Here is an 18,721-nt window from a genome sequence, read left to right as displayed (position 1 = left end):
GAAATTAACGAAAAGGGTTCATGGCATGGTCACAGAGCCTGATAGAGTTAGAGTGGTGCTGCCACCATGAGGTGAAAGGAGAAACTGCATTTTGAACCTTTTATGATTCATGTACTCAGTTCAACAGTCCAAGCGGGCCATAAATAATACATTCTAACACCGAAGCTGTGGGCCGTATAAAATCTGACCGCGGGCCACGATTGGCCCCCGGGCCGGACTTTGGACATGCCTGATTTAAGACAAACACAAATACAGATCTGTTCTTGACTAACATATCGTTGAAGCTGCATTTACCAAGATTAGATGAAGGAAATGTGTATAACTCGACAAATGACTATTTTAGCACACATCACAACACGCCCACAACCACCAAAATGTCTAAATTGGATTCAAGCCATTTCAGGGCCAAAAAACTCATTAAAAAATCTTGTGTGTGTTCCATTTACTGCAGCTGTGATACAGTCGTGGAAAAAATTATTAGACCACCCCTTGTTTACTTCAATTTCTTGTTCATTTTAATGCCTGGTACAACTAAAGGTACACTTCTTTGGACAAATATATGGAGCCGACCTAAAAACACCTGGTAATTTTCTTTTTTGTCATAAAAGTTTTATCTTTCCAAATGTATCACCTATCTGTAAGCAGCTCTGGCTTGAGTTAATATTAAAAATAAATAAAATAAATCACATCACAGAGCTATAATTGCAAGTACTTTCATGCACTTCAACTGAAATTCCAGCACTTGAAATCGTAGCATTAAAATTCAAGCATTTTCAAGGATTTCAAACACCCGTACGAACGCTGTGTGATGCAACCGATAGAACCATGAAAAAGATGGAATCAGACTGAAACACAAGAGAACAAAAGCAACACAACCAGTAACATGTGCTTTCTGTAGTGCACAGGTGGATTATGAGGTTGGAGCATACAGTCGTGGAAAAAATTATTAGACCACCCCTTGTTTTCTTCAATTTCTTGTTCATTTTAAAGCCTGGTACAACTAAAGGTACATTTGTTTGGACAAATATAATGATAACAACAAAAAGAGCTCATAGTAGTTTAATTTCAGAGCTGATATCTATCCATTTTCCATGTTTTCTTGATAATAACTAAAATCACTTCAGTTCTTACATCAATATCTATGGCATTGTACTGACAAAAACAGTGCTTTTAGACATTCCATGTTTTCTTTTCTGTCTCTTTTAGTCACATGATACACACAGGAGTTAGTACTTGATTGCATAACCATTATTTCTGATGACTTTTGATGGTCTGATATAATTTTTTTCAGCGACTGTATCTGAATCCTTTCTGTTGGACCTGCTCTCACCTCTGGATCTCCATCACTTCCTCTGCAATCATGCGACCGATCTTTCCGGCTCCAGCTCTCGTGCCTCCGGGGATGCCAGGCACCGTCTGCAGCGCCCGCCGCCCTCCACCTACCAATCAGCAATCAGGAGGGGGTGGGGTTTATATTGGTCAGAATCAACAATTCACAACAGGGTGGTGATTACAGGAGCACTGTTTGTTTGCTTGTTTGTTTATTTAGGTGAAATAAATGTGACATGTGTAAGGTTGCAGTAGTGTTTTACCCTCTGAAGTGAGAACGCTGTCCATACTCTGTGGAGACGCAGCAGATTGAGGGTAGTCTGATCCCTCCATCATAGGACACCTGGACACAAACACATGAACAGACACGTTAAAAGGGTCATATTTTGCTAAACCCACTTTTATTAGTCTGTGATTCATTTATTTGTGTATTTGGACCCTAATAGTTCATAGTTTGAATTTGAACCCTCCAGGTGCTGCAAAGCCATCTTTATATTCATTTTGGCAAAAATCCAGTGGATTTCTACAACCTGTTTTAATTCCTGCTTAATTTGTTTTGTCTATAACTAATTACAGCTCGTACAGTTCCCCCCAAACCCTGATCGAGGTTGTAGATTACCTAAAGGCAGCTCTGTGTTTTCACCTTGATTTCAGTAAGACCAGACACTCTCCTGCTGTTTGTGGTAAACACTGGAATGATCCATTTATATTTTAGAAATGATAACTTTGAGATTTTAGAAAACAGAATGGGGGCAATGACCTGAAACTTCACATATTTTCCATGAATTTTTTGGTAAGTTTCTAACCTTGGAAATGACAAATCTACTTTTCCTCGCTGCAAAAGAGAACCTTCTGTCTAAGTGAACAAAAGTGATTCTTGGCAGAGTGAAGTCTGGAAAAATACACAAGAAATCCACCTTAACCCATACAGACCCAGCGCTACTTTTGTGTCAGTTTCCAAATGACATTTTCTCTCTATTTAACCATTCTTTCGAGATTTTTCACCATTTTTTACAATACCCTCCTCTGTATTTTGTGTGTATTCAGTGTAAATCAGGTATTTTCCTATATTCAATTCAATGATCGTGTAGATGTTCATAAAAGCTCAGATTAGAGTAAAGGGTTATTATCGTACTTTCCGGACAATAAGCCGCACCCACCCCGTCTCCAATGTCTCACCATCAATTCATTGATGCCAAGCTTTCGTGCAGCAGCTTTATTTCCTTCTTCGTCAGCCGGATCGATTGTTAACCCAGAAAACATGAATTAGCCGCATCATTTTTGAGCCGCTGATTCACAGCGTGTGGAAAAAAATAGCAGCTTATAGACCGGAAATTACGGTATATCAGAAACTGAGGAAAAAGTGACTTTTTCAGCAAACTATCTGAAACTGAACAGAAACCCAGTGTGTCCATCCACTGTCATTGATCCAACTCCATGGGTTTTACTGGAGAATCAACGTTGTAGACAATGACTGTTTCCATGGTAACTCCGGAGCCTCTGAATGTCCAAATGGGTCATATCTGATGACCATGAAAAGATGACAAACTGTATTTTACACCAATTATTGACATGTATTGATAGGATTAGTGGATCAATACGTATTAAACATTTACATCAGTAGATGCTTTTGGTCGATGGTGGATGTTTGGGTCTTTATGGGTTAAAGTGCTTATTTTGAATACTCTGGTAAAGGTTCATTCTGTCTTCTAAATATAACTATTGTAGGTAAGCAGGTAAACAAACAACTACTCATGTCTGATTAATGCATTACCTAGAATATTTGGAATACTTACGACACCACAGTGTTGGTGGAGACGATGTACTCCACCTCCTTGGTCCAGGGGTTCATGAAGCTGAACCATCGGCTCCTCAGCGTGATGAAGGAGCCGTCTTTGATCTTAAATTTGTAACAGTTGGTGTTGATCTTCTCTCTCATCTGCAGCACTGTGGAAACGACAGTAAACACAGTTGGTTAGCTCTGTTTTCACTTCCATCATGGCATGTATCAGAGCTTCAGCTGCAGGTACCCTGTCGGTGGCACTCTGCCAGGTGGCCGATGTCGTCCTGATGGAAATATTCGTAGAAGGAGGTTCCCAGTAGCTCCTGGGGCAGGTAGGCAAGGATGGCGGTGGCTCTGGAGGGACAAACAAACAAAGGGGAAGGGGATTTTCAGACGCTGCTGTGGGGAAAATCCAGCCAATCAAACAAGTTTCACATAACAAAAAAAAAAATCCACATTACACCAAAACATCCAAGCTGAGGTTGCATTAACCGAAAATATTCCGTCATTGACAGATTTTTTTTTTTTAAATGACGGAAAATTCTGAAGGCTGTCCATCATTTTGACAGATTAAATTACTGAGGGTAATCGTTGTTTAGCTGACTTTAGCCAAAATTAGATGCTACTTTGCTAGAAAAAAATGTGAAGACAGCTGAGTCTCCTTAGTTATTTTAGAAAGCCCAGTAAATGAGATGGCACTGATAAACGTGGTGAAAAAAGAGGGACTGATGTGGTGAAGGATGACGGACAAGCAAGGAATACGCCAGTTCTGATGGTATTTGGTGTGTTATATGTACGCATTTTCTGCCTTTCATGTGTTATTTGATGGCATGTCATTTTGTGCCCAGATCTGTGGTTCACAGAACCTGAACCCTAACCTTCAGTGCATGGGATTGACACTGCGTGAACAAACACAAGGAAAGCTTAGAATGTCTACAGATAACACACCAATTAAAAGTGGTGTATATAATTATGTGAGTCGTGATATCACGTTGGTTTATCAGCCAGCAGCAACTACAGTTGCCGCATCATTGAGATGTTTTTGAACATTAAATACTACTGAATATATCTCATTATCATTAAAAAATAAAAAATTTGAAATGACGGATAATAATGTTATGACGGAATTTTTACGACCCTGTCCGTCAAAATGACGGACAATAAAAATGTCTAGTGCAACCTCTGCATCCAAGTAGACGAAAACTGACTTAGGGATTTTTCAACAACTCCTCCTTTTTCCACTAAAATAGTTTAAAAATATATCCAAACTCACTGCATTAAAATTTGGATTTATCATTAAGACTCTCAGAACAAAACACAACAGCCAGTTCCAGCAGACAGGTACAAGTGTTCATTCTGTTATCTCAATGTTTGCAAAGAGATGTCCCTGAGGAACCATTTCACACACATGGATATGATCTGATGCAACATGAGAATATATCTGAATGATCTGACATGGACTGAAACAGGACAAAAATATAAAAAAGCTAATTCAACCCTCTGATCATGATGGGATAATACTGTGACTAGAGCTGCAACCGATTGATCGACTCAAAATGATCCAAAAAAATCATTCAACCACAATTGTCCTGAATCAAAGCTTTGTTTCCTTCATTTCTCTGCTGTTAAACATTGGTTCCACTGTTGTGTTTCACACGGACACTTATTGTGACGCACAAAGAAGTTTCAATTCAGGAAAACTACAGTAGAATATTTCCCTTCAATCAATTTGAGTTGATTAATCAAATCGTGAATTTTTGCATTCGCTTCAAGCACCTAATCAATTAATCGGTTGCAGCTCTAAATTTGTGACTGATTGACCCACTTCGTTACTGTTGTACTAAGTTTGGATAATGTCCTGTCTGTGCTTGTTGATGCTCTTCTTTTGTCTTTGCATTTTTGTTTTATTGTCAGTTTGTTACAAAAGGTAAAATCTGTCAATTATATATATGACTGCCAGAACAAATTGATCTTTTTGCATTCATTAAAAATGTGTGCCCCCCTACTTTAAACAGAGCGGACCCTGTTTTGCAAATTTTGAAAGATGACTCCCCACTAATGCGTGTATTAAAATATAGCTCAAACTGTTTCCCTAAATCACACTGACAGGTTTACAGATGAGCATCTCAGTCTATAAACATCTCACTGACTGCTGCTAGAGGTGACACATGCAAATGAACCAACAGGAATTCAGCATGAAACGGCCTAAAAATTCTACTATTAAGGTCTTTGCAGAATTGGAATCCCTCTTTTCCCGAGCCATGACTTTTCTCCCTTACACAAAAATACCACTATTGTAACAGTTTGATCCTTCATTCTAAAGAGGCAAAGAAGGATAAGACATGCTAAAGATGGGTTATTCTTGTATAATGACTTGTGTCATAGTCTGTAACTCCAGCATGCACAGTCTACAAACACACATCAGACCTGATCCTGTGTCCCAGTTTATCAGATCCACATCGCAAAGTGTGGAATGCATTAAATATACATGATTTCTGAACTCTCATTTAATACCAACCTTCAGTCAGGATCAAGTAGACGTTAATGGTGTACTTTGTGGTTATATTATTTCTAATTGTCTCATCTATTCATAGACCTAAGTGAGTGTTAACTTCTGATCTGTCGTTCACACAAACACTAACACTGTGCTACAACAAACAATTACATCTTCTAATCCAGGGGTGTCCAAAGTAAAATTATATTAGAAAATGTTTATATCTACAAACTACCCATTAAAAAATAAATAAAATGCTTCAGCTTAACATTTACACAATCATTACAGTGGATCTACAAATGTACAAATCAATTAGTAACAGGCCGAATATTGTTAAAATTGCACTTTTCAAAACATTTCAAGTTGGTATTTGTTCAAGATTATTCAAATTTTTTTGTGAAAGGATATATTGTAAATGTAAAAATTTTCATCTAATTTTACTTTACACTAAAACGAGGAGACACATTTGTTTGTTTTTATTTGTGACTTCTCTGAAGACATTTCAGTTTGTTCACATTTGTCTCATGTTTCTGCCATTTTTTGTGAAAGGATGAGTTGAAAATGTAAACACTGTCATGTAATTTTACTGTTTTTACACAAAACCAAAAAGAAAATTTAGTTGTTGTTGTTGTTGTTGTTGTTGTTGTTGTTGTTATTATTGTTATTATTATTATTATTATTATTATTATTATTATTATTATTATTATATCATTTTACTGGTTCAACCCACTTGAAATCAGATTGGTCTGTACATGGCCCCTAAACTAAAAACACAAAAATTAACTAAAATGAGATGACAAATTTGTTTGTTTTTATTTGTGACTTCTCTGAAGACATTTCAGTTTGTTCACATTTGTCTCATGTTTTTTCCATTTTTTGTGAAAGGATGAATTAAAAATGTAAACACTGTCATGTAATTTCACTTGTTTTACACAAAACCAAAAAGAAAATGTGTTGTTGTTGTTGTTGTTGTTGTTGTTGTTGTTGTTGTTGTTGTTGTTGTTGTTGTTGTTATTTATTTATTTATTTATTTATTTATTTATTTATTTATTTATTATTATTATTATTATTATTATTATTATTATTATATCATTTTACTGGTTCAACCCATTTAAAATCAGATTGGTCTGTACGTGGCCCTTAAACTAAAAACACAAAAATTACACTGAAAATATTAATCATCCCACGAGTAGGACTGGACCCTTTAGCGGGCTGGTTTTGGCCCACGTGCCGTATGTTTGACACCCCTGTTGTAATCGCTTCATTCATCTACACTTTCATCAAACTACCAGCTGCTCTTTCTGTCCCAGTTCAGTTTCATCACATTCTAACTGCTCCCCCTGGATCCGTTCGACATCTCACCTCTGGTCGACGAAGACGAACTTGCCGTCGATGGCGTGCCTGGAGACGTACTCGGTGGGTTTGACCCTGATGTCTGCCGGGCTGGGCTGGGGGACGATGTGGGGGTGCAGGCGGCCGATGGCCACCAGGCAGCTCAGGTTGCAGCCCTCGTTGTCGGGTTCGTTGTCCTCGTCCAGCCCCATCTTGGTGGGAGGCCAGCTCTTCAGGTAGCCTGTGCTGTGGATGGTGCAGAAGCTCTTACGGTCGGCTGCAACGACACCAGACAGGAGAGAGAGAGAGAGAGAGAGAGAGAGAGAGAGAGAGAGAGAGTTAGAACCAGAGATGTTCCAGGTCTGTCTTTGTGGGACGCTGTGGCCCAACACTGTAGGGATGAGAGGAGATTCTAATGGCTCAGTGAACTGAACGTATTGATTTCAGGATATTAACCCTTTTAAGACCATTATAACAGGCACCTAGGTGTGTTCATGTTTTCTGTGCAATAAAAGTGTCAGAAAACGTCTTTTTTCCCAATTCTTTTGCACCTTTGTTTTCAGGAAGAACTTAACTTTCAATATCTGGCCGTTAATTACACTGGGTTACAAAAAAAATGTTTTGTGCAAGTTGTCTAGGTTTTTTCAACTGAATTAGGACCATTTTGCACCGCTAAATCCAAAAATTACATCTGTTTTTCTCAGTCAGGTCAGGTTTTTTTGCCAATTTGATTTTGAAAAATTTGATCTTCTCACAAAATATAATAATTAATACCAAAATAAGATTGGTAAGCACACTTTATGAAACTTGTGACTTGATTCCTGTTAGGTACAATGGTGTATTCACTGCAGATGTAACAGAATACGTCAGGCTTATTTTTGCAAGATCTTCTCGTCGAAGCCATTTCATTCACCTGTAATATTAAAAAAACCATTAATCATAAATTGGCAAAAGTAAAATCTTCAGAACTCGTTTATTGCAAGAAATATGAAAGAATTTTGTATCATATGATGTGAAAATGCCCATAAATGTAAGCAAAAATGTTAAAAAGCCAATATGTAGCATAGTTCAGAGAGTTGACCTGATTGAGCAAAATTAATGTGATTTTTGGATTCAGCACACCAAAATTATCCTAAATCAGCTCAAAAAACTTAAACAATAAATTTGTTGTTGACCAAAGTTATAAGAGCTTACTGGGAAGAGATTCACAAGCATATACAAAATGTATTTAATGTAAACATTTTGTTTAAATGTGAGACCATGTATTTGGGTAATCTATCGTTTGAGTCATGGAACATTAAAGACTAAAAATTATTGGCAATACTGTTGGCAGCCAGTAAGTAGTTATCCTTTACACCCAAACATGTTACTGCAGATCAGATTTATCAAGAACAGCAAAGTTACAGTAATGGACTGAATTGCAGTGTATGGGATGATGCATGAGCGTCCACTGTGTTGGCTGATATGGAACTATAACAACAAAACCCATGAATATATAAGAGAACTGCTGGAGAATAACTGTCCACTGTAGTGACCACTATGCATGAAAGGGTTAAACTGGGTTCACACTCAGATAATGGTGAGCGATTAAAACCCTGAAGGAAAAAAAGACGAGGAAGTTCGGAGAAAGAAACGTGGCGGCCTCGACCTACTCTATATGTAGATACGAGTGAGTCATTCTCTCTGGGTTGTTAGTGGACAGATGGGAGGAATGAACAGCGTAGAAAAACAACACAGACCCTGGACAACACGAGCAAAAATAAGCACTATTATAAATAAACACTGTTATATCCCATTTCTGCAGTTTGATCGTCCTGAATTGCCTTAAATTTTACACACTGGGCCTTTAAAATAAAAACAAAAAGCTATTTCAGACAGACACACTAGATAAAATATATACTCTGTCTGTTTTCCCCCCTTTTGAAATGCATGGCACAACTTCAGAGCTCAAATATGTTTTTATGTGTATGAATTATTCAGCAAAATGCTAAAAATTCCCCCATGAATGACGACACACTCAATCTGGGTTGCGTGCCTGGGTTTGAATGGCCTTCAAATGTTCTTCTGAGTATAAAGGCACTCGGTTTACGCTCCGCTGCATATTCCATCAGGCACTAAGCAGGACGACATGCAGCCCGGCATATGTTTCAACTGCTCTAAGGCCACCGACGCACAGATGACGCAGTACGATGGACGACACGATGCAGACATGGTCAGGAAAACACTGAATGTGATGAGATCCGGGATTTTATATGGGTGCTTCTATGAAACTGGGTTTATTTTGGGATCTGGCACTTTTCCAGCTTTTTAGACCCAATAATAAAAGAAATTTAGAAATATTTCCCCCCAGGATGTACCTAATGATGACCTCAGATAAAAGCAAAAAAAAAAAAAAAAAATTATACTCTTGCTCTGAGCCATCCCAAAATTAATGAATTTTTAATAAAAAATATTGGGGCCAAAAATAGGACCAAAATTGGGACATGAAAAGCTACCTAGGTGTCAGTGCATTTGATCTGAAAACATGGCTGTAAATGGTCTTATATAGACTATAAATAAAGACACTGTAATAAATTTGATGATCCTAGTGGTTTTTCTAATCCAGATATGAAGGTTTTTCATTAATCTCAGTCTCATTCCAGGTTTCGTGTGTAACCCATCGTGTCCACTCGCATTACATGCAGAACCTGGCCATTTAAACACAAACAAATCGCAAATGATTTTGCAACAGCGGTCATTTCTGTGAAACGCTCTGCCTTGAATAATCAGTTCGATTCCCAAAATGTACTTGTGAGAGAATAAAAAGATATTTTAAAAAAAATAGTAGCGTGTAATTTTCGTGTCCTTTTATCTGTTACATGTGTGATGCGTGATTTTTGTATTAAATATAATGTAAAACAATATTAAAATGTGTTTTTTCTGAAAAATAGTTTGTCTTTTATCTCAGTAAATATTTATTTTTTAAATAGACCCAAAGTGCTTCCAAACTTGCTTCATAATATTAGTCTACATCTGGTTTGAATTTTTAGCCCCATGTCCTGTTTTTAGGACCAGTTTCATAGAAGCATCCATTTCATTTTCTTTTTATTAAGGTCACGTGGGTCTGGGTCTGTTTATACTGTAATGCCTGGATAAGATACTGTATGTTTTACAATTATATTGTATACTTTACTGCACTGAATAAATTGGGCACCTTTTTAGATAAAAATTGAAAGTATTTTAAAGTTAAATATCACCGGTGATGTGCAAGAACAGCCCTGGCTCCTATTGACTTCCACCAAAAATCTAAAGCTTCTCACTTTTTCTGCAGAAATATCATTAACTAAAACATATATTCAGAAGTTTCCATCCACTGTCATTGTTAAAAATCCATGGGTTTTACTGGTGAATCAATGTTGTAGAAGGTGACTGTGTTTCCACGGTAACTACAGAGCCTCTGAACGTCCAAATGGGTCATATCTGATGACTATGAAAAGATGACAAACTGTATTTTACACCAATTATTTACATGTATTGATAGGATTAGTGGATTAACAGGTATTAAACAGTTTAGATCAGTCGATGGTTTAGGTCAGTGGTGGATATTTGGGTCTTTATAGGTCAATTTTTCTCTCTATTTAACCTTTCTTAAGTGATTTATCACCATTCATCATACTATTATCCTCTCCATTTTACATTTTTGTTAGTGAAAATCAAGTATTTTCCTATATTTATTTTACTGATCGTATACTTTATTCGTCATGTTAAGATTACATTAGAGGGTTATCATACCAAGAACAGAGAAAACGTAAGAAAAAGTGACTTTTTCAGTCAAATCTATCATTAATTGAGCATAAACCCAGTGTGTCCATCCACTGTCATTGTTAAAAATCCGTGGGTTTTACTGGTGAATCAATGTTGTAGAAGACGAATGTGTTTCCATGGTAACTACAAAGCCTCTGTACATCCACTGAGGGTCATATCTGATGACCTTTATATTGTTTCAGGTGTATATTTTCTGCTTTCTGTCTTCCCTGCACTTTATTTTTGTGTTTGCTGCTGTCAGCTGAGAAATTTCCCCATAATGAGATCAATAAAGTCTTATTTTATACAATATGAAAACAAAACTGAACACAACTCAACAGGCAGCGATGTGCCCATTATGATCCCATGTCTGCTATAAAAGCCACTTCATTAACAATAATTCAGCCATTGTTCTGACTCTGCCGCACTTGACCCTGATTATTTCTAGAGGATAATGAGTTTTCGTTGCATCTCAGCTTTGGAAGCGCTCCGTTAAACTATACCTCTGTAGTAAAACACCTGCTGTGAGGCTGAAATGGTGTTTGTATTGTTGGCTAGTGTTATACAAGGTAACCTAAATATATAAACGCACTTAAATGGCCGACTTCCTCAGTTGTGTAATGGAAATGCATTTGTGCTTACTGAGGTGTGAGTCCTGGTAATAATAAGGATGTGACCCCTAAATATAGAAACAGCGGGAAAGCAAGTCTTTCATAAGGAGGCGGCTCAAACTGTGATAAAACGGCGTCTTAAGTGTGTGTGTGTGTGTGTGTGTGTGTGTGTGTGTGTGTGTTAGGTGAATGGCTGACTAAAGACTTAAAAAAAAATTTTTAAAAAACACAGCAGGGAGACACTCTAAGTCAGGGGTGTCAAACTCATTTTAGTTCAGTTCCACATTCAGTCCAATATGATCTCAAGTGGGCCAGACCAGTAAAATAATAACAGTGAAAAAAGTCAAATTACATTATGAAAATATTTACATCAACAAAGTTTCCTTACAAATCTGAATAACATGAACAATCTGAAATGCCTTTTTATTTATTTATTTGATTTATTGATTTATTCAGAACATGCAATGAAATTTCACACATATGCGAACTAGCAAAACATACATACGTAATACAAGAATCATGACAATCTCAGAAGAACAGCACAATAGTTCTATTTACACGCCTGAAAAGGGGCGGGAAGAAGTGCCACTTCAGAAAAACAAGTGCGATTTTTACGATATTCTGCCTCAGTTTATCATTTACACGTGTACATTACAATTACAAATACACAAAACATTCAGTAACGAGCAGAATATTGTTAAAATGACATTTGCTTCTTTAAAGACATTTCAGGTTGTTCATATTTGTTTGGGTTTTTCCCATTTTTTTGTAGAAGGATAGTTTTGTCAATGTAAACATTCTCATGTAATTTTACTTATTTTTTACACTAAAAAAAGAGAAGATTTGACATTTTCATTATTTATAGGTTATTATGAGACTGTTTTACTGGTTCTGACCCCGTTTAGATTGAATTGGCCTTGTATGTGGAACCTGAATTAAAACTATGTCGACTCCATTGATTTTCAATATCTACTGTATAATTTCTGTATTTCACAAATCCATCCCACGGGCTGGATTGGACCCTTTGACGGGCCGGATTTGGTCCCCGGGCCGCATGTTTGACACCTGTGCTCTAAGTAGTTCAGATGTGCTTCTACAAAACCTGCTGTGAGAGGAGGGCTTGCGTTTTAAGGCAGGAGGATAATTCTGGGTGACATCTGTTCAAAGACTAATCCTGTTTTGATCCACAGAAGAATACTGTACCTTTTTTCTTGGAGCAGGTGGAAGGGAAGTCTTTGTCCTCTACTTTAACAGACGGCCTGTTGCACTTCATCCTGCAGAAGAACGACCGTCTGGCTCCGGAACAGAGTCGAGAAGGACCGGGAGTGATGTCCGTCTTCACTGGAAGACCGGCTGAAAATGCACAGCAGACAATGCACGTCAATGAGCTGACAACATGTACCGTCCCTGATGTCATCCGGGCGGCCTCCAGATTCCACACAGCCACGGTGGTGTGTTTTTATCTGATAAACATAAATGGATGACGTGTGCTTGGACTCACTTTTAGCGTCAATGAGCCTCTCTCGTGGGGCTGTATCAGAGGAGGACAGCTGCTCTTTAACCTTGGCGATGTCCTTAGGGTGAAGGTAGTCGAACAGACTCTGGCCTATCAGGTCGTTCTGGGGACGTCAGGTGACATGAGAGAAGAACAGAAGGAGCACAGTGAGAAACCAGTCAAAACAATATGGAAAGTGCTGAAAAAAAAGCAAAAAATAAACACTTTTCTCAATGAGTGCAAAGAAAGATTCTATAATAGAGTTTCTGCAAAAAACTCATTTAAAGATGCACACGGATAAATACTGGAATTTAAGTTGAACCCTTTACCGGGCAAGTGACTATATTTGGTAATTTCCGCACACATTACAAGACAGTTACAGTGAGTCAACAATCTCAGGTCCAATGTGGTCTCCAGGGTCTGTAAGGTCCACCTCTGCATGAACAGTGAGTGGACCGCTTTGTTAGGTACCATGAAGTAATGGTACTGTCACGGCCCAGCCTTTCTTTTTCTTCGTTTTTTTTTCTAGATGCTCTAATTCTAGGGCCTGCAGGTGCTCTGTCTCCTTCAGTCACCTGGGGTGTGGCTATAAAGCCTGAAAGGCATTCAGCCTCTTCCTCTTCCCTGCTCATTTTGGGCTGTGCTGCCTCCCAGCCCAGACCTCCTGTTCCTTTGTGTTTTAGGTTGTTTGCCATCTGGCCAGGTACGGTTTCAGTTTTGGCTCTTGTCTTTTGGTTGGATTATTTTGGCTTTCTTTTATCACTTATAATAACTTTTAGTGAACTGTACTTGTTGTGTTTGGTTGTTTTGTTATGGCTATGAGCCAGGTCATGACAGAACTAACCCAGTGGTTCCCAGCCTTTTTTGGTTCGTGACCCCATTTTAACATCACAAATTTTTTCCGACCCCAGACATTTGAAATGGAGACTTTTTTTTGCTAAAATTAATGTATTTTTGATCATGCAACACTTTGCTATACTATGTTGCAAATAAATGTTAATTTTAGATGACATTTAGTCTATATAATGTATATTATTATGGACAGAGGCAGTAAAGCCAGGTGTAGATAACTGCACTAAGTGAGAATTTCAGTTTCCTTGGTCAGGATATGTACAGTCAGTCCAGCTTGGATTTACAAGGCTGACAATTAATACTGAACAAACAAGAACTCAAACTATGAATTATGAAAGAGCTGCAGCATCTGAAACTGACCACAATGAACATTTGAAAGAAACAGAACCACAGTGCTTCAGTTTCAGCTTCAGTTTGTCATGTCTTTTATGGATTGGGATTGTCTCTGTCAACTCACCATATATTAGTAAATTGTTTTTTTTTGTTTGTTTGTTTGTTTGTTTGTTTGTTTTTAATCAATAACTATAAATTTCAGGCAACCCCAAGTTTGAAAAACACTGTACTAATGTAAGGGATGATGTTCAGAGGGATAATGTGGATGCTGACAGGTGTCTGCATCAGCACTAATGTTGGTCTGATGTTCTAAAATACATGTTCCTTCCATTTTACACGTTTGTTTTTTTTTTTTATTTTATATATTTGCATCTTGGATTTTTTTTTTTTTTTTTTTTTTTTTTGTGGCCACTTATGGCTAAGGCACCAAATATGGTAACTTCACTGACCTTGATTTTCTACATAACAATAAAAAATATGGAAAAATTTCACAAAAGTAATAGCCTTGTTATGTCCTCCAATAACACTAAGGTTGAAATTTGGATTTTCAGAGTATTTCTATGAGTGAACTATAAAGGGTTAAGAATCAAATTGAAATCAGACTTTAGATCTTCCTGCAAAGTTACTAATTGCGGTGTTTTTTGATACATGAAACAGCAGACTTCAATTTTCCTATTTTGATGAAGCTTCAGCCAAGAATTAAATGCATCGTTGCTCATCTCGATCACACTGAGCTTGTACTTAAAGCAGTAGTGTCTGGTTTTTTTTGTTTTGTTTTTTTTATCTTCACTGGGCAAAAATTCCACTGACTTGGCACCGACTGTCAAAGGAACTGATCTGTGATGTGCAACACAAAGCAAGTTCAGGAGGAAAATATTTTAAGGATTCACAACATGATTTGTTACTTGTACAATCAATCAACTTATTGCCAACTGTGCTGTTTATCGCAGAATAAAGCGCTTTTCTTTTCTTTTTTTCCCCATAGCTATGATTGCTGTACACTAAGGAGGCCCTGCTGAGAACAGGACAGAATGTTCTCCACTCTACTGTGAACTTAAAATTATACTGATACTAAAACAGTTCACTTTTTCACCTGAATTGACCCTGAGATCAATAATAGAAAGATTTCAATGAGATCTAATGTCACTAAATGAACGAGAAACTCAACAATTACTCTCAGGGATTTATCAAATGAATATGTTTAAGTTTCATCTGGCTTTGTGTCATCTTTAAATAAAAAAAAAACAAACAAAACAAAACACATGAGATCTTCAACTTTGACCATGACCTTCACATGTGAGTTTCATAGTTTATAGAAAGCGTCCTTTAACCCATAAAGACTCAAACAGCCACCGACGACACAAACCTACTACAGATCTAAACTGTTTAATACCTGCTGATCCACTAATCAAATACATGGTCTCACATTTAAACAAAATGTTTACATTAAATACATTTTGTGTATGTTTGTGAATTTCTTCCCAGTAAGGTCTTATAACTTTGGTCAACAACAAATTTATTGTTTAAGTTTTTTGAGCTGATTTAGGATCATTTTGGTGTGCTGAATCCAAAAATCACATTAATTTTGCTCAATCATGTCAACTCTCTGAACTATGCTACATATTGGCTTTTTAACATTTTTGCTTACATTTATGGGCATTTTCACATCATATGATACAAAATTCTTTCATATTTCTTGTAATAAATGAGTTCTGAAGATTTTACTTTTGCCAATTTATGATTAATGTTTTTTTTAATATTACAGGTGAATGAAATGGCTTCGACGAGAAGATCTTGCAAAAATAAGCCTGACGTATTCTGCTACATCTGTAGTGAATACACCATTGTACCTAACAGGAATCAAGTCACAAGTTTCATAAAGTGTGCTTACCAATCTTATTTTGGTATTAAACTTGGTGACCAAGATAAAGTCACAAAAATGTAATCAATTTTGTGAGAAGATCAAAATTTTCAAAATCAAATTAGCAAAAAAACCTGACCTGATTGAGAAAAACAGATGTCATTTTTGGATTTAGCGGTGCAAAATGGTCCTAATTCAGTTGAAAAAACCTAGACAACTTGCAAAAAATATTTTTTTGTAACCCAGTGTAATCAAATGAAACCTGATCTGGTTGGTTTTACGTACTCAATCCATTTAGACCAAATATTATAAAATTTTTCTTTTTCAACTTTGAAGGAAAACGATATCTTCTCCATAACATAAATCTCATAGACAGTTCCAATCCATTCGTCAATAGTGGGTAGTTCTACTTTTAACCATTTCCTCATAACTGATTTCTTACTGGCTGCCAACACTACAGCCAATAATTTTTTGTCTTTAATGTTCCATGACTCAAACGATAGATTACCCAAATACATGGTCTCACATTTAAACAAAATGTTTACATTAAATACATTTTGTGTATGTTTGTGAATTTCTTCCCAGTTAGGTCTTATAACACTGGTCTACAATTTTTTAGAAATGATTTGCTTCGGAAATTAAATGTGCTAAATGTTACGTATTTTAATAAGATTAATTGGAAAATAAATGACAAAAGTGCCGGTTTGCTGATGTTTTCAAGGTATATGATTAAGTGTTACTACACATATATATTGGTTTTTGTACATTTATATAATAGTTTTATAAATCTTCCACTGAATAGAACCTGTAAAGTGAATGTATTCTAATGTGCAGACAGTGTTTTGAAGTAGCTCCTGTAGCTCTGAGACAAATATTCCTTTTGAGTCAAACCCATTCTCTCGTTAATTCTTGAATTTCACATTTTGACCCAAGGCTGTATCTTGGAAAGTTCAGCCAACCAGCATTTTTGACTTGATTTTTCTTTATCAGTGACTCTCATGTGGTAAAATTTCATTACTTTTATTCTGGAAGCATTTTCCTTGTAGACCAGTGTAACTGGACAGTCCCAAAAAGTATGGAAGTGGTTGGCTCCATTAGACCCACAAAGTCTCCAACAAGTGTCCCCGCTGCCTTGGTGTCGCTTCTGAATGGGTGTGACGAAAAATCTTCTGATGTTCTTCCAGCAGAACTCACACCATGTGTTTGACCCAGTTGAGAACCATTGTAGTTGGCATATTTTCTCCCAGTTCTCCTGTGTAATCTTTACCTTCATTTCCTTTTCCCATTTATTCTTTATGTATTCTGTGTTCTCTTGTTTAAATAATTGTATGGCATTATATAATTTGGAAATAATTTTAAACTGTACTAATTTGCACAGTCTTTGTTAGGGACGTACTAGTTCTGCACTCGTCTTCCATGGGGCTGGGGACAGAGGACAGTCTTATCTCATGCTCAGCTTGTCCTTGGCCCGAAGTAACAACAACCCAGAGGACATTTTGCATTTGCAGTCATGTCCACCACAGCTTTTCTTACACACAGGGGTATTCAGTTGGTTACAATCACCACTAGATGACACTGAATCCTCCACACTGGTCCTTTCTAAAGTGACACTGTTGTGTTAACTTCGTGACCCAGTCCTGTCATGCAGACTTTTTCCGGACTGGAAATGCTCTGAAGCCTCCCTGACTTAGCAGCTTAAACCTTTCATTTCCAACTCGACTGCTGAGAGCGGCAGAATTTCCAGCTGGGCCGAGAAAGAATGATGATCTGCTGTTTCAATTAGATTTTTCACGGTGATGAAATTCTGCTGATTTGTGAAATACTTTAAGTTTTTTTCAAGAAACACAAGGTCAAAAGTGTGAGTTCCTGAACGAGGAAAGACTTGAGAGGAAACATACGAGAACAGGCTCGATGACTTTAACAAAAACCCACGTCTACACTGGTTTTGGCATGTAGATGACAGTGTTTCCTCTGTTCCATCCAACAGACAGTCCACATACCTGGCTGTAGTTTAAAATCTTGTAGACTGACTCAGAAACAAAGAGGATCTTGCCACGATCACAGCCGACCACAAACAGGAACCCATCGGCGGCCTGCGTTACAGAGTAAAAATACACCATCAACATCTGACAACTGTATATTCAACATAAATAAAATGAGTCATACTTCATTTACTCTTAGCATACACAAAATGAGTCACCGCTTGAGGTTTTCAGAGTGGCAACTGAAAATACTACTACGTTCAGACAGCAGGTCATAATGTACAATTAAGATTTTTGGGTGAAATCCGATTTTTTTTGTGTGCTCGTTCATATTACACATTAAATGCGACTTCTATCAGTTTTGAATATGAACTGAATGCGACCCTGAGGTGACCCACATACGCAAAAGAGGTCCTGACGTAATACATGACCACGCAGACACGCACTGTTTACAGAAGTAAATATAATTTTCGCGCTGCTTCTCCTCCTGGGACGCAGAATTGTAATGATTATCGCATTTCAATGACGTAAAGGTTGGATAAATGCGACCTGGCCTTTCAAACCGAAGTCACATTGCAAAATATCTTCTTTTTTTTTTTTTTCATTTGCAAAAAGTGACACATATTTACACAACTCACATTTCACACAATAGTGGACAACACATAACATGTAACATATACAAAGATTATTGGACGTATGAAGACATAGAAAATACTCAGACTTTACAAAGACAGCAACATTTTTGACAAAGACGTGACACAGAATTGTGACATTTATAGCATTTCAGTGACGTAAAGGTCGGATAAATGTGACCTGGCCGTTCAAACTGAAATTGCATTGCAAATATCAGATACGTATCGGATTTA

The 18,721-nt window shown here is 37.2% G+C and overlaps 1 protein-coding gene across 3 annotated transcripts in view; it reads right to left on the bottom strand.

Annotated features, from left to right (window-relative positions):
• bmal1a (basic helix-loop-helix ARNT like 1a) overlaps positions 1 to 18,721 on the bottom strand; it is a 64,267-nt gene that overhangs the window by 6,923 nt on the left and 38,623 nt on the right. For all 3 annotated transcript variants that reach the window (XM_030135928.1, XM_030135929.1, XM_030135927.1), the window contains 8 exons: positions 17,874 to 17,966; positions 12,834 to 12,951; positions 12,536 to 12,685; positions 6,969 to 7,215; positions 3,360 to 3,466; positions 3,126 to 3,276; positions 1,593 to 1,672; positions 1,331 to 1,439 (listed from right to left, as the gene is read on the bottom strand). In XM_030135928.1, the coding sequence (XP_029991788.1) occupies positions 1,331 to 1,439; positions 1,593 to 1,672; positions 3,126 to 3,276; positions 3,360 to 3,466; positions 6,969 to 7,215; positions 12,536 to 12,685; positions 12,834 to 12,951; positions 17,874 to 17,966 (1,055 nt within the window). The remainder of the gene's footprint in view (positions 1 to 1,330; positions 1,440 to 1,592; positions 1,673 to 3,125; positions 3,277 to 3,359; positions 3,467 to 6,968; positions 7,216 to 12,535; positions 12,686 to 12,833; positions 12,952 to 17,873; positions 17,967 to 18,721) is intronic.

This window comes from Sphaeramia orbicularis, chromosome 6 (genome assembly GCF_902148855.1).
Source record: "Sphaeramia orbicularis chromosome 6, fSphaOr1.1, whole genome shotgun sequence".
Lineage (NCBI taxonomy): Eukaryota > Metazoa > Chordata > Actinopteri > Kurtiformes > Apogonidae > Sphaeramia > Sphaeramia orbicularis.
Note: the sequence above shows the minus strand (reverse complement) of the source record. Positions and strands in the feature narration are given on the sequence as shown.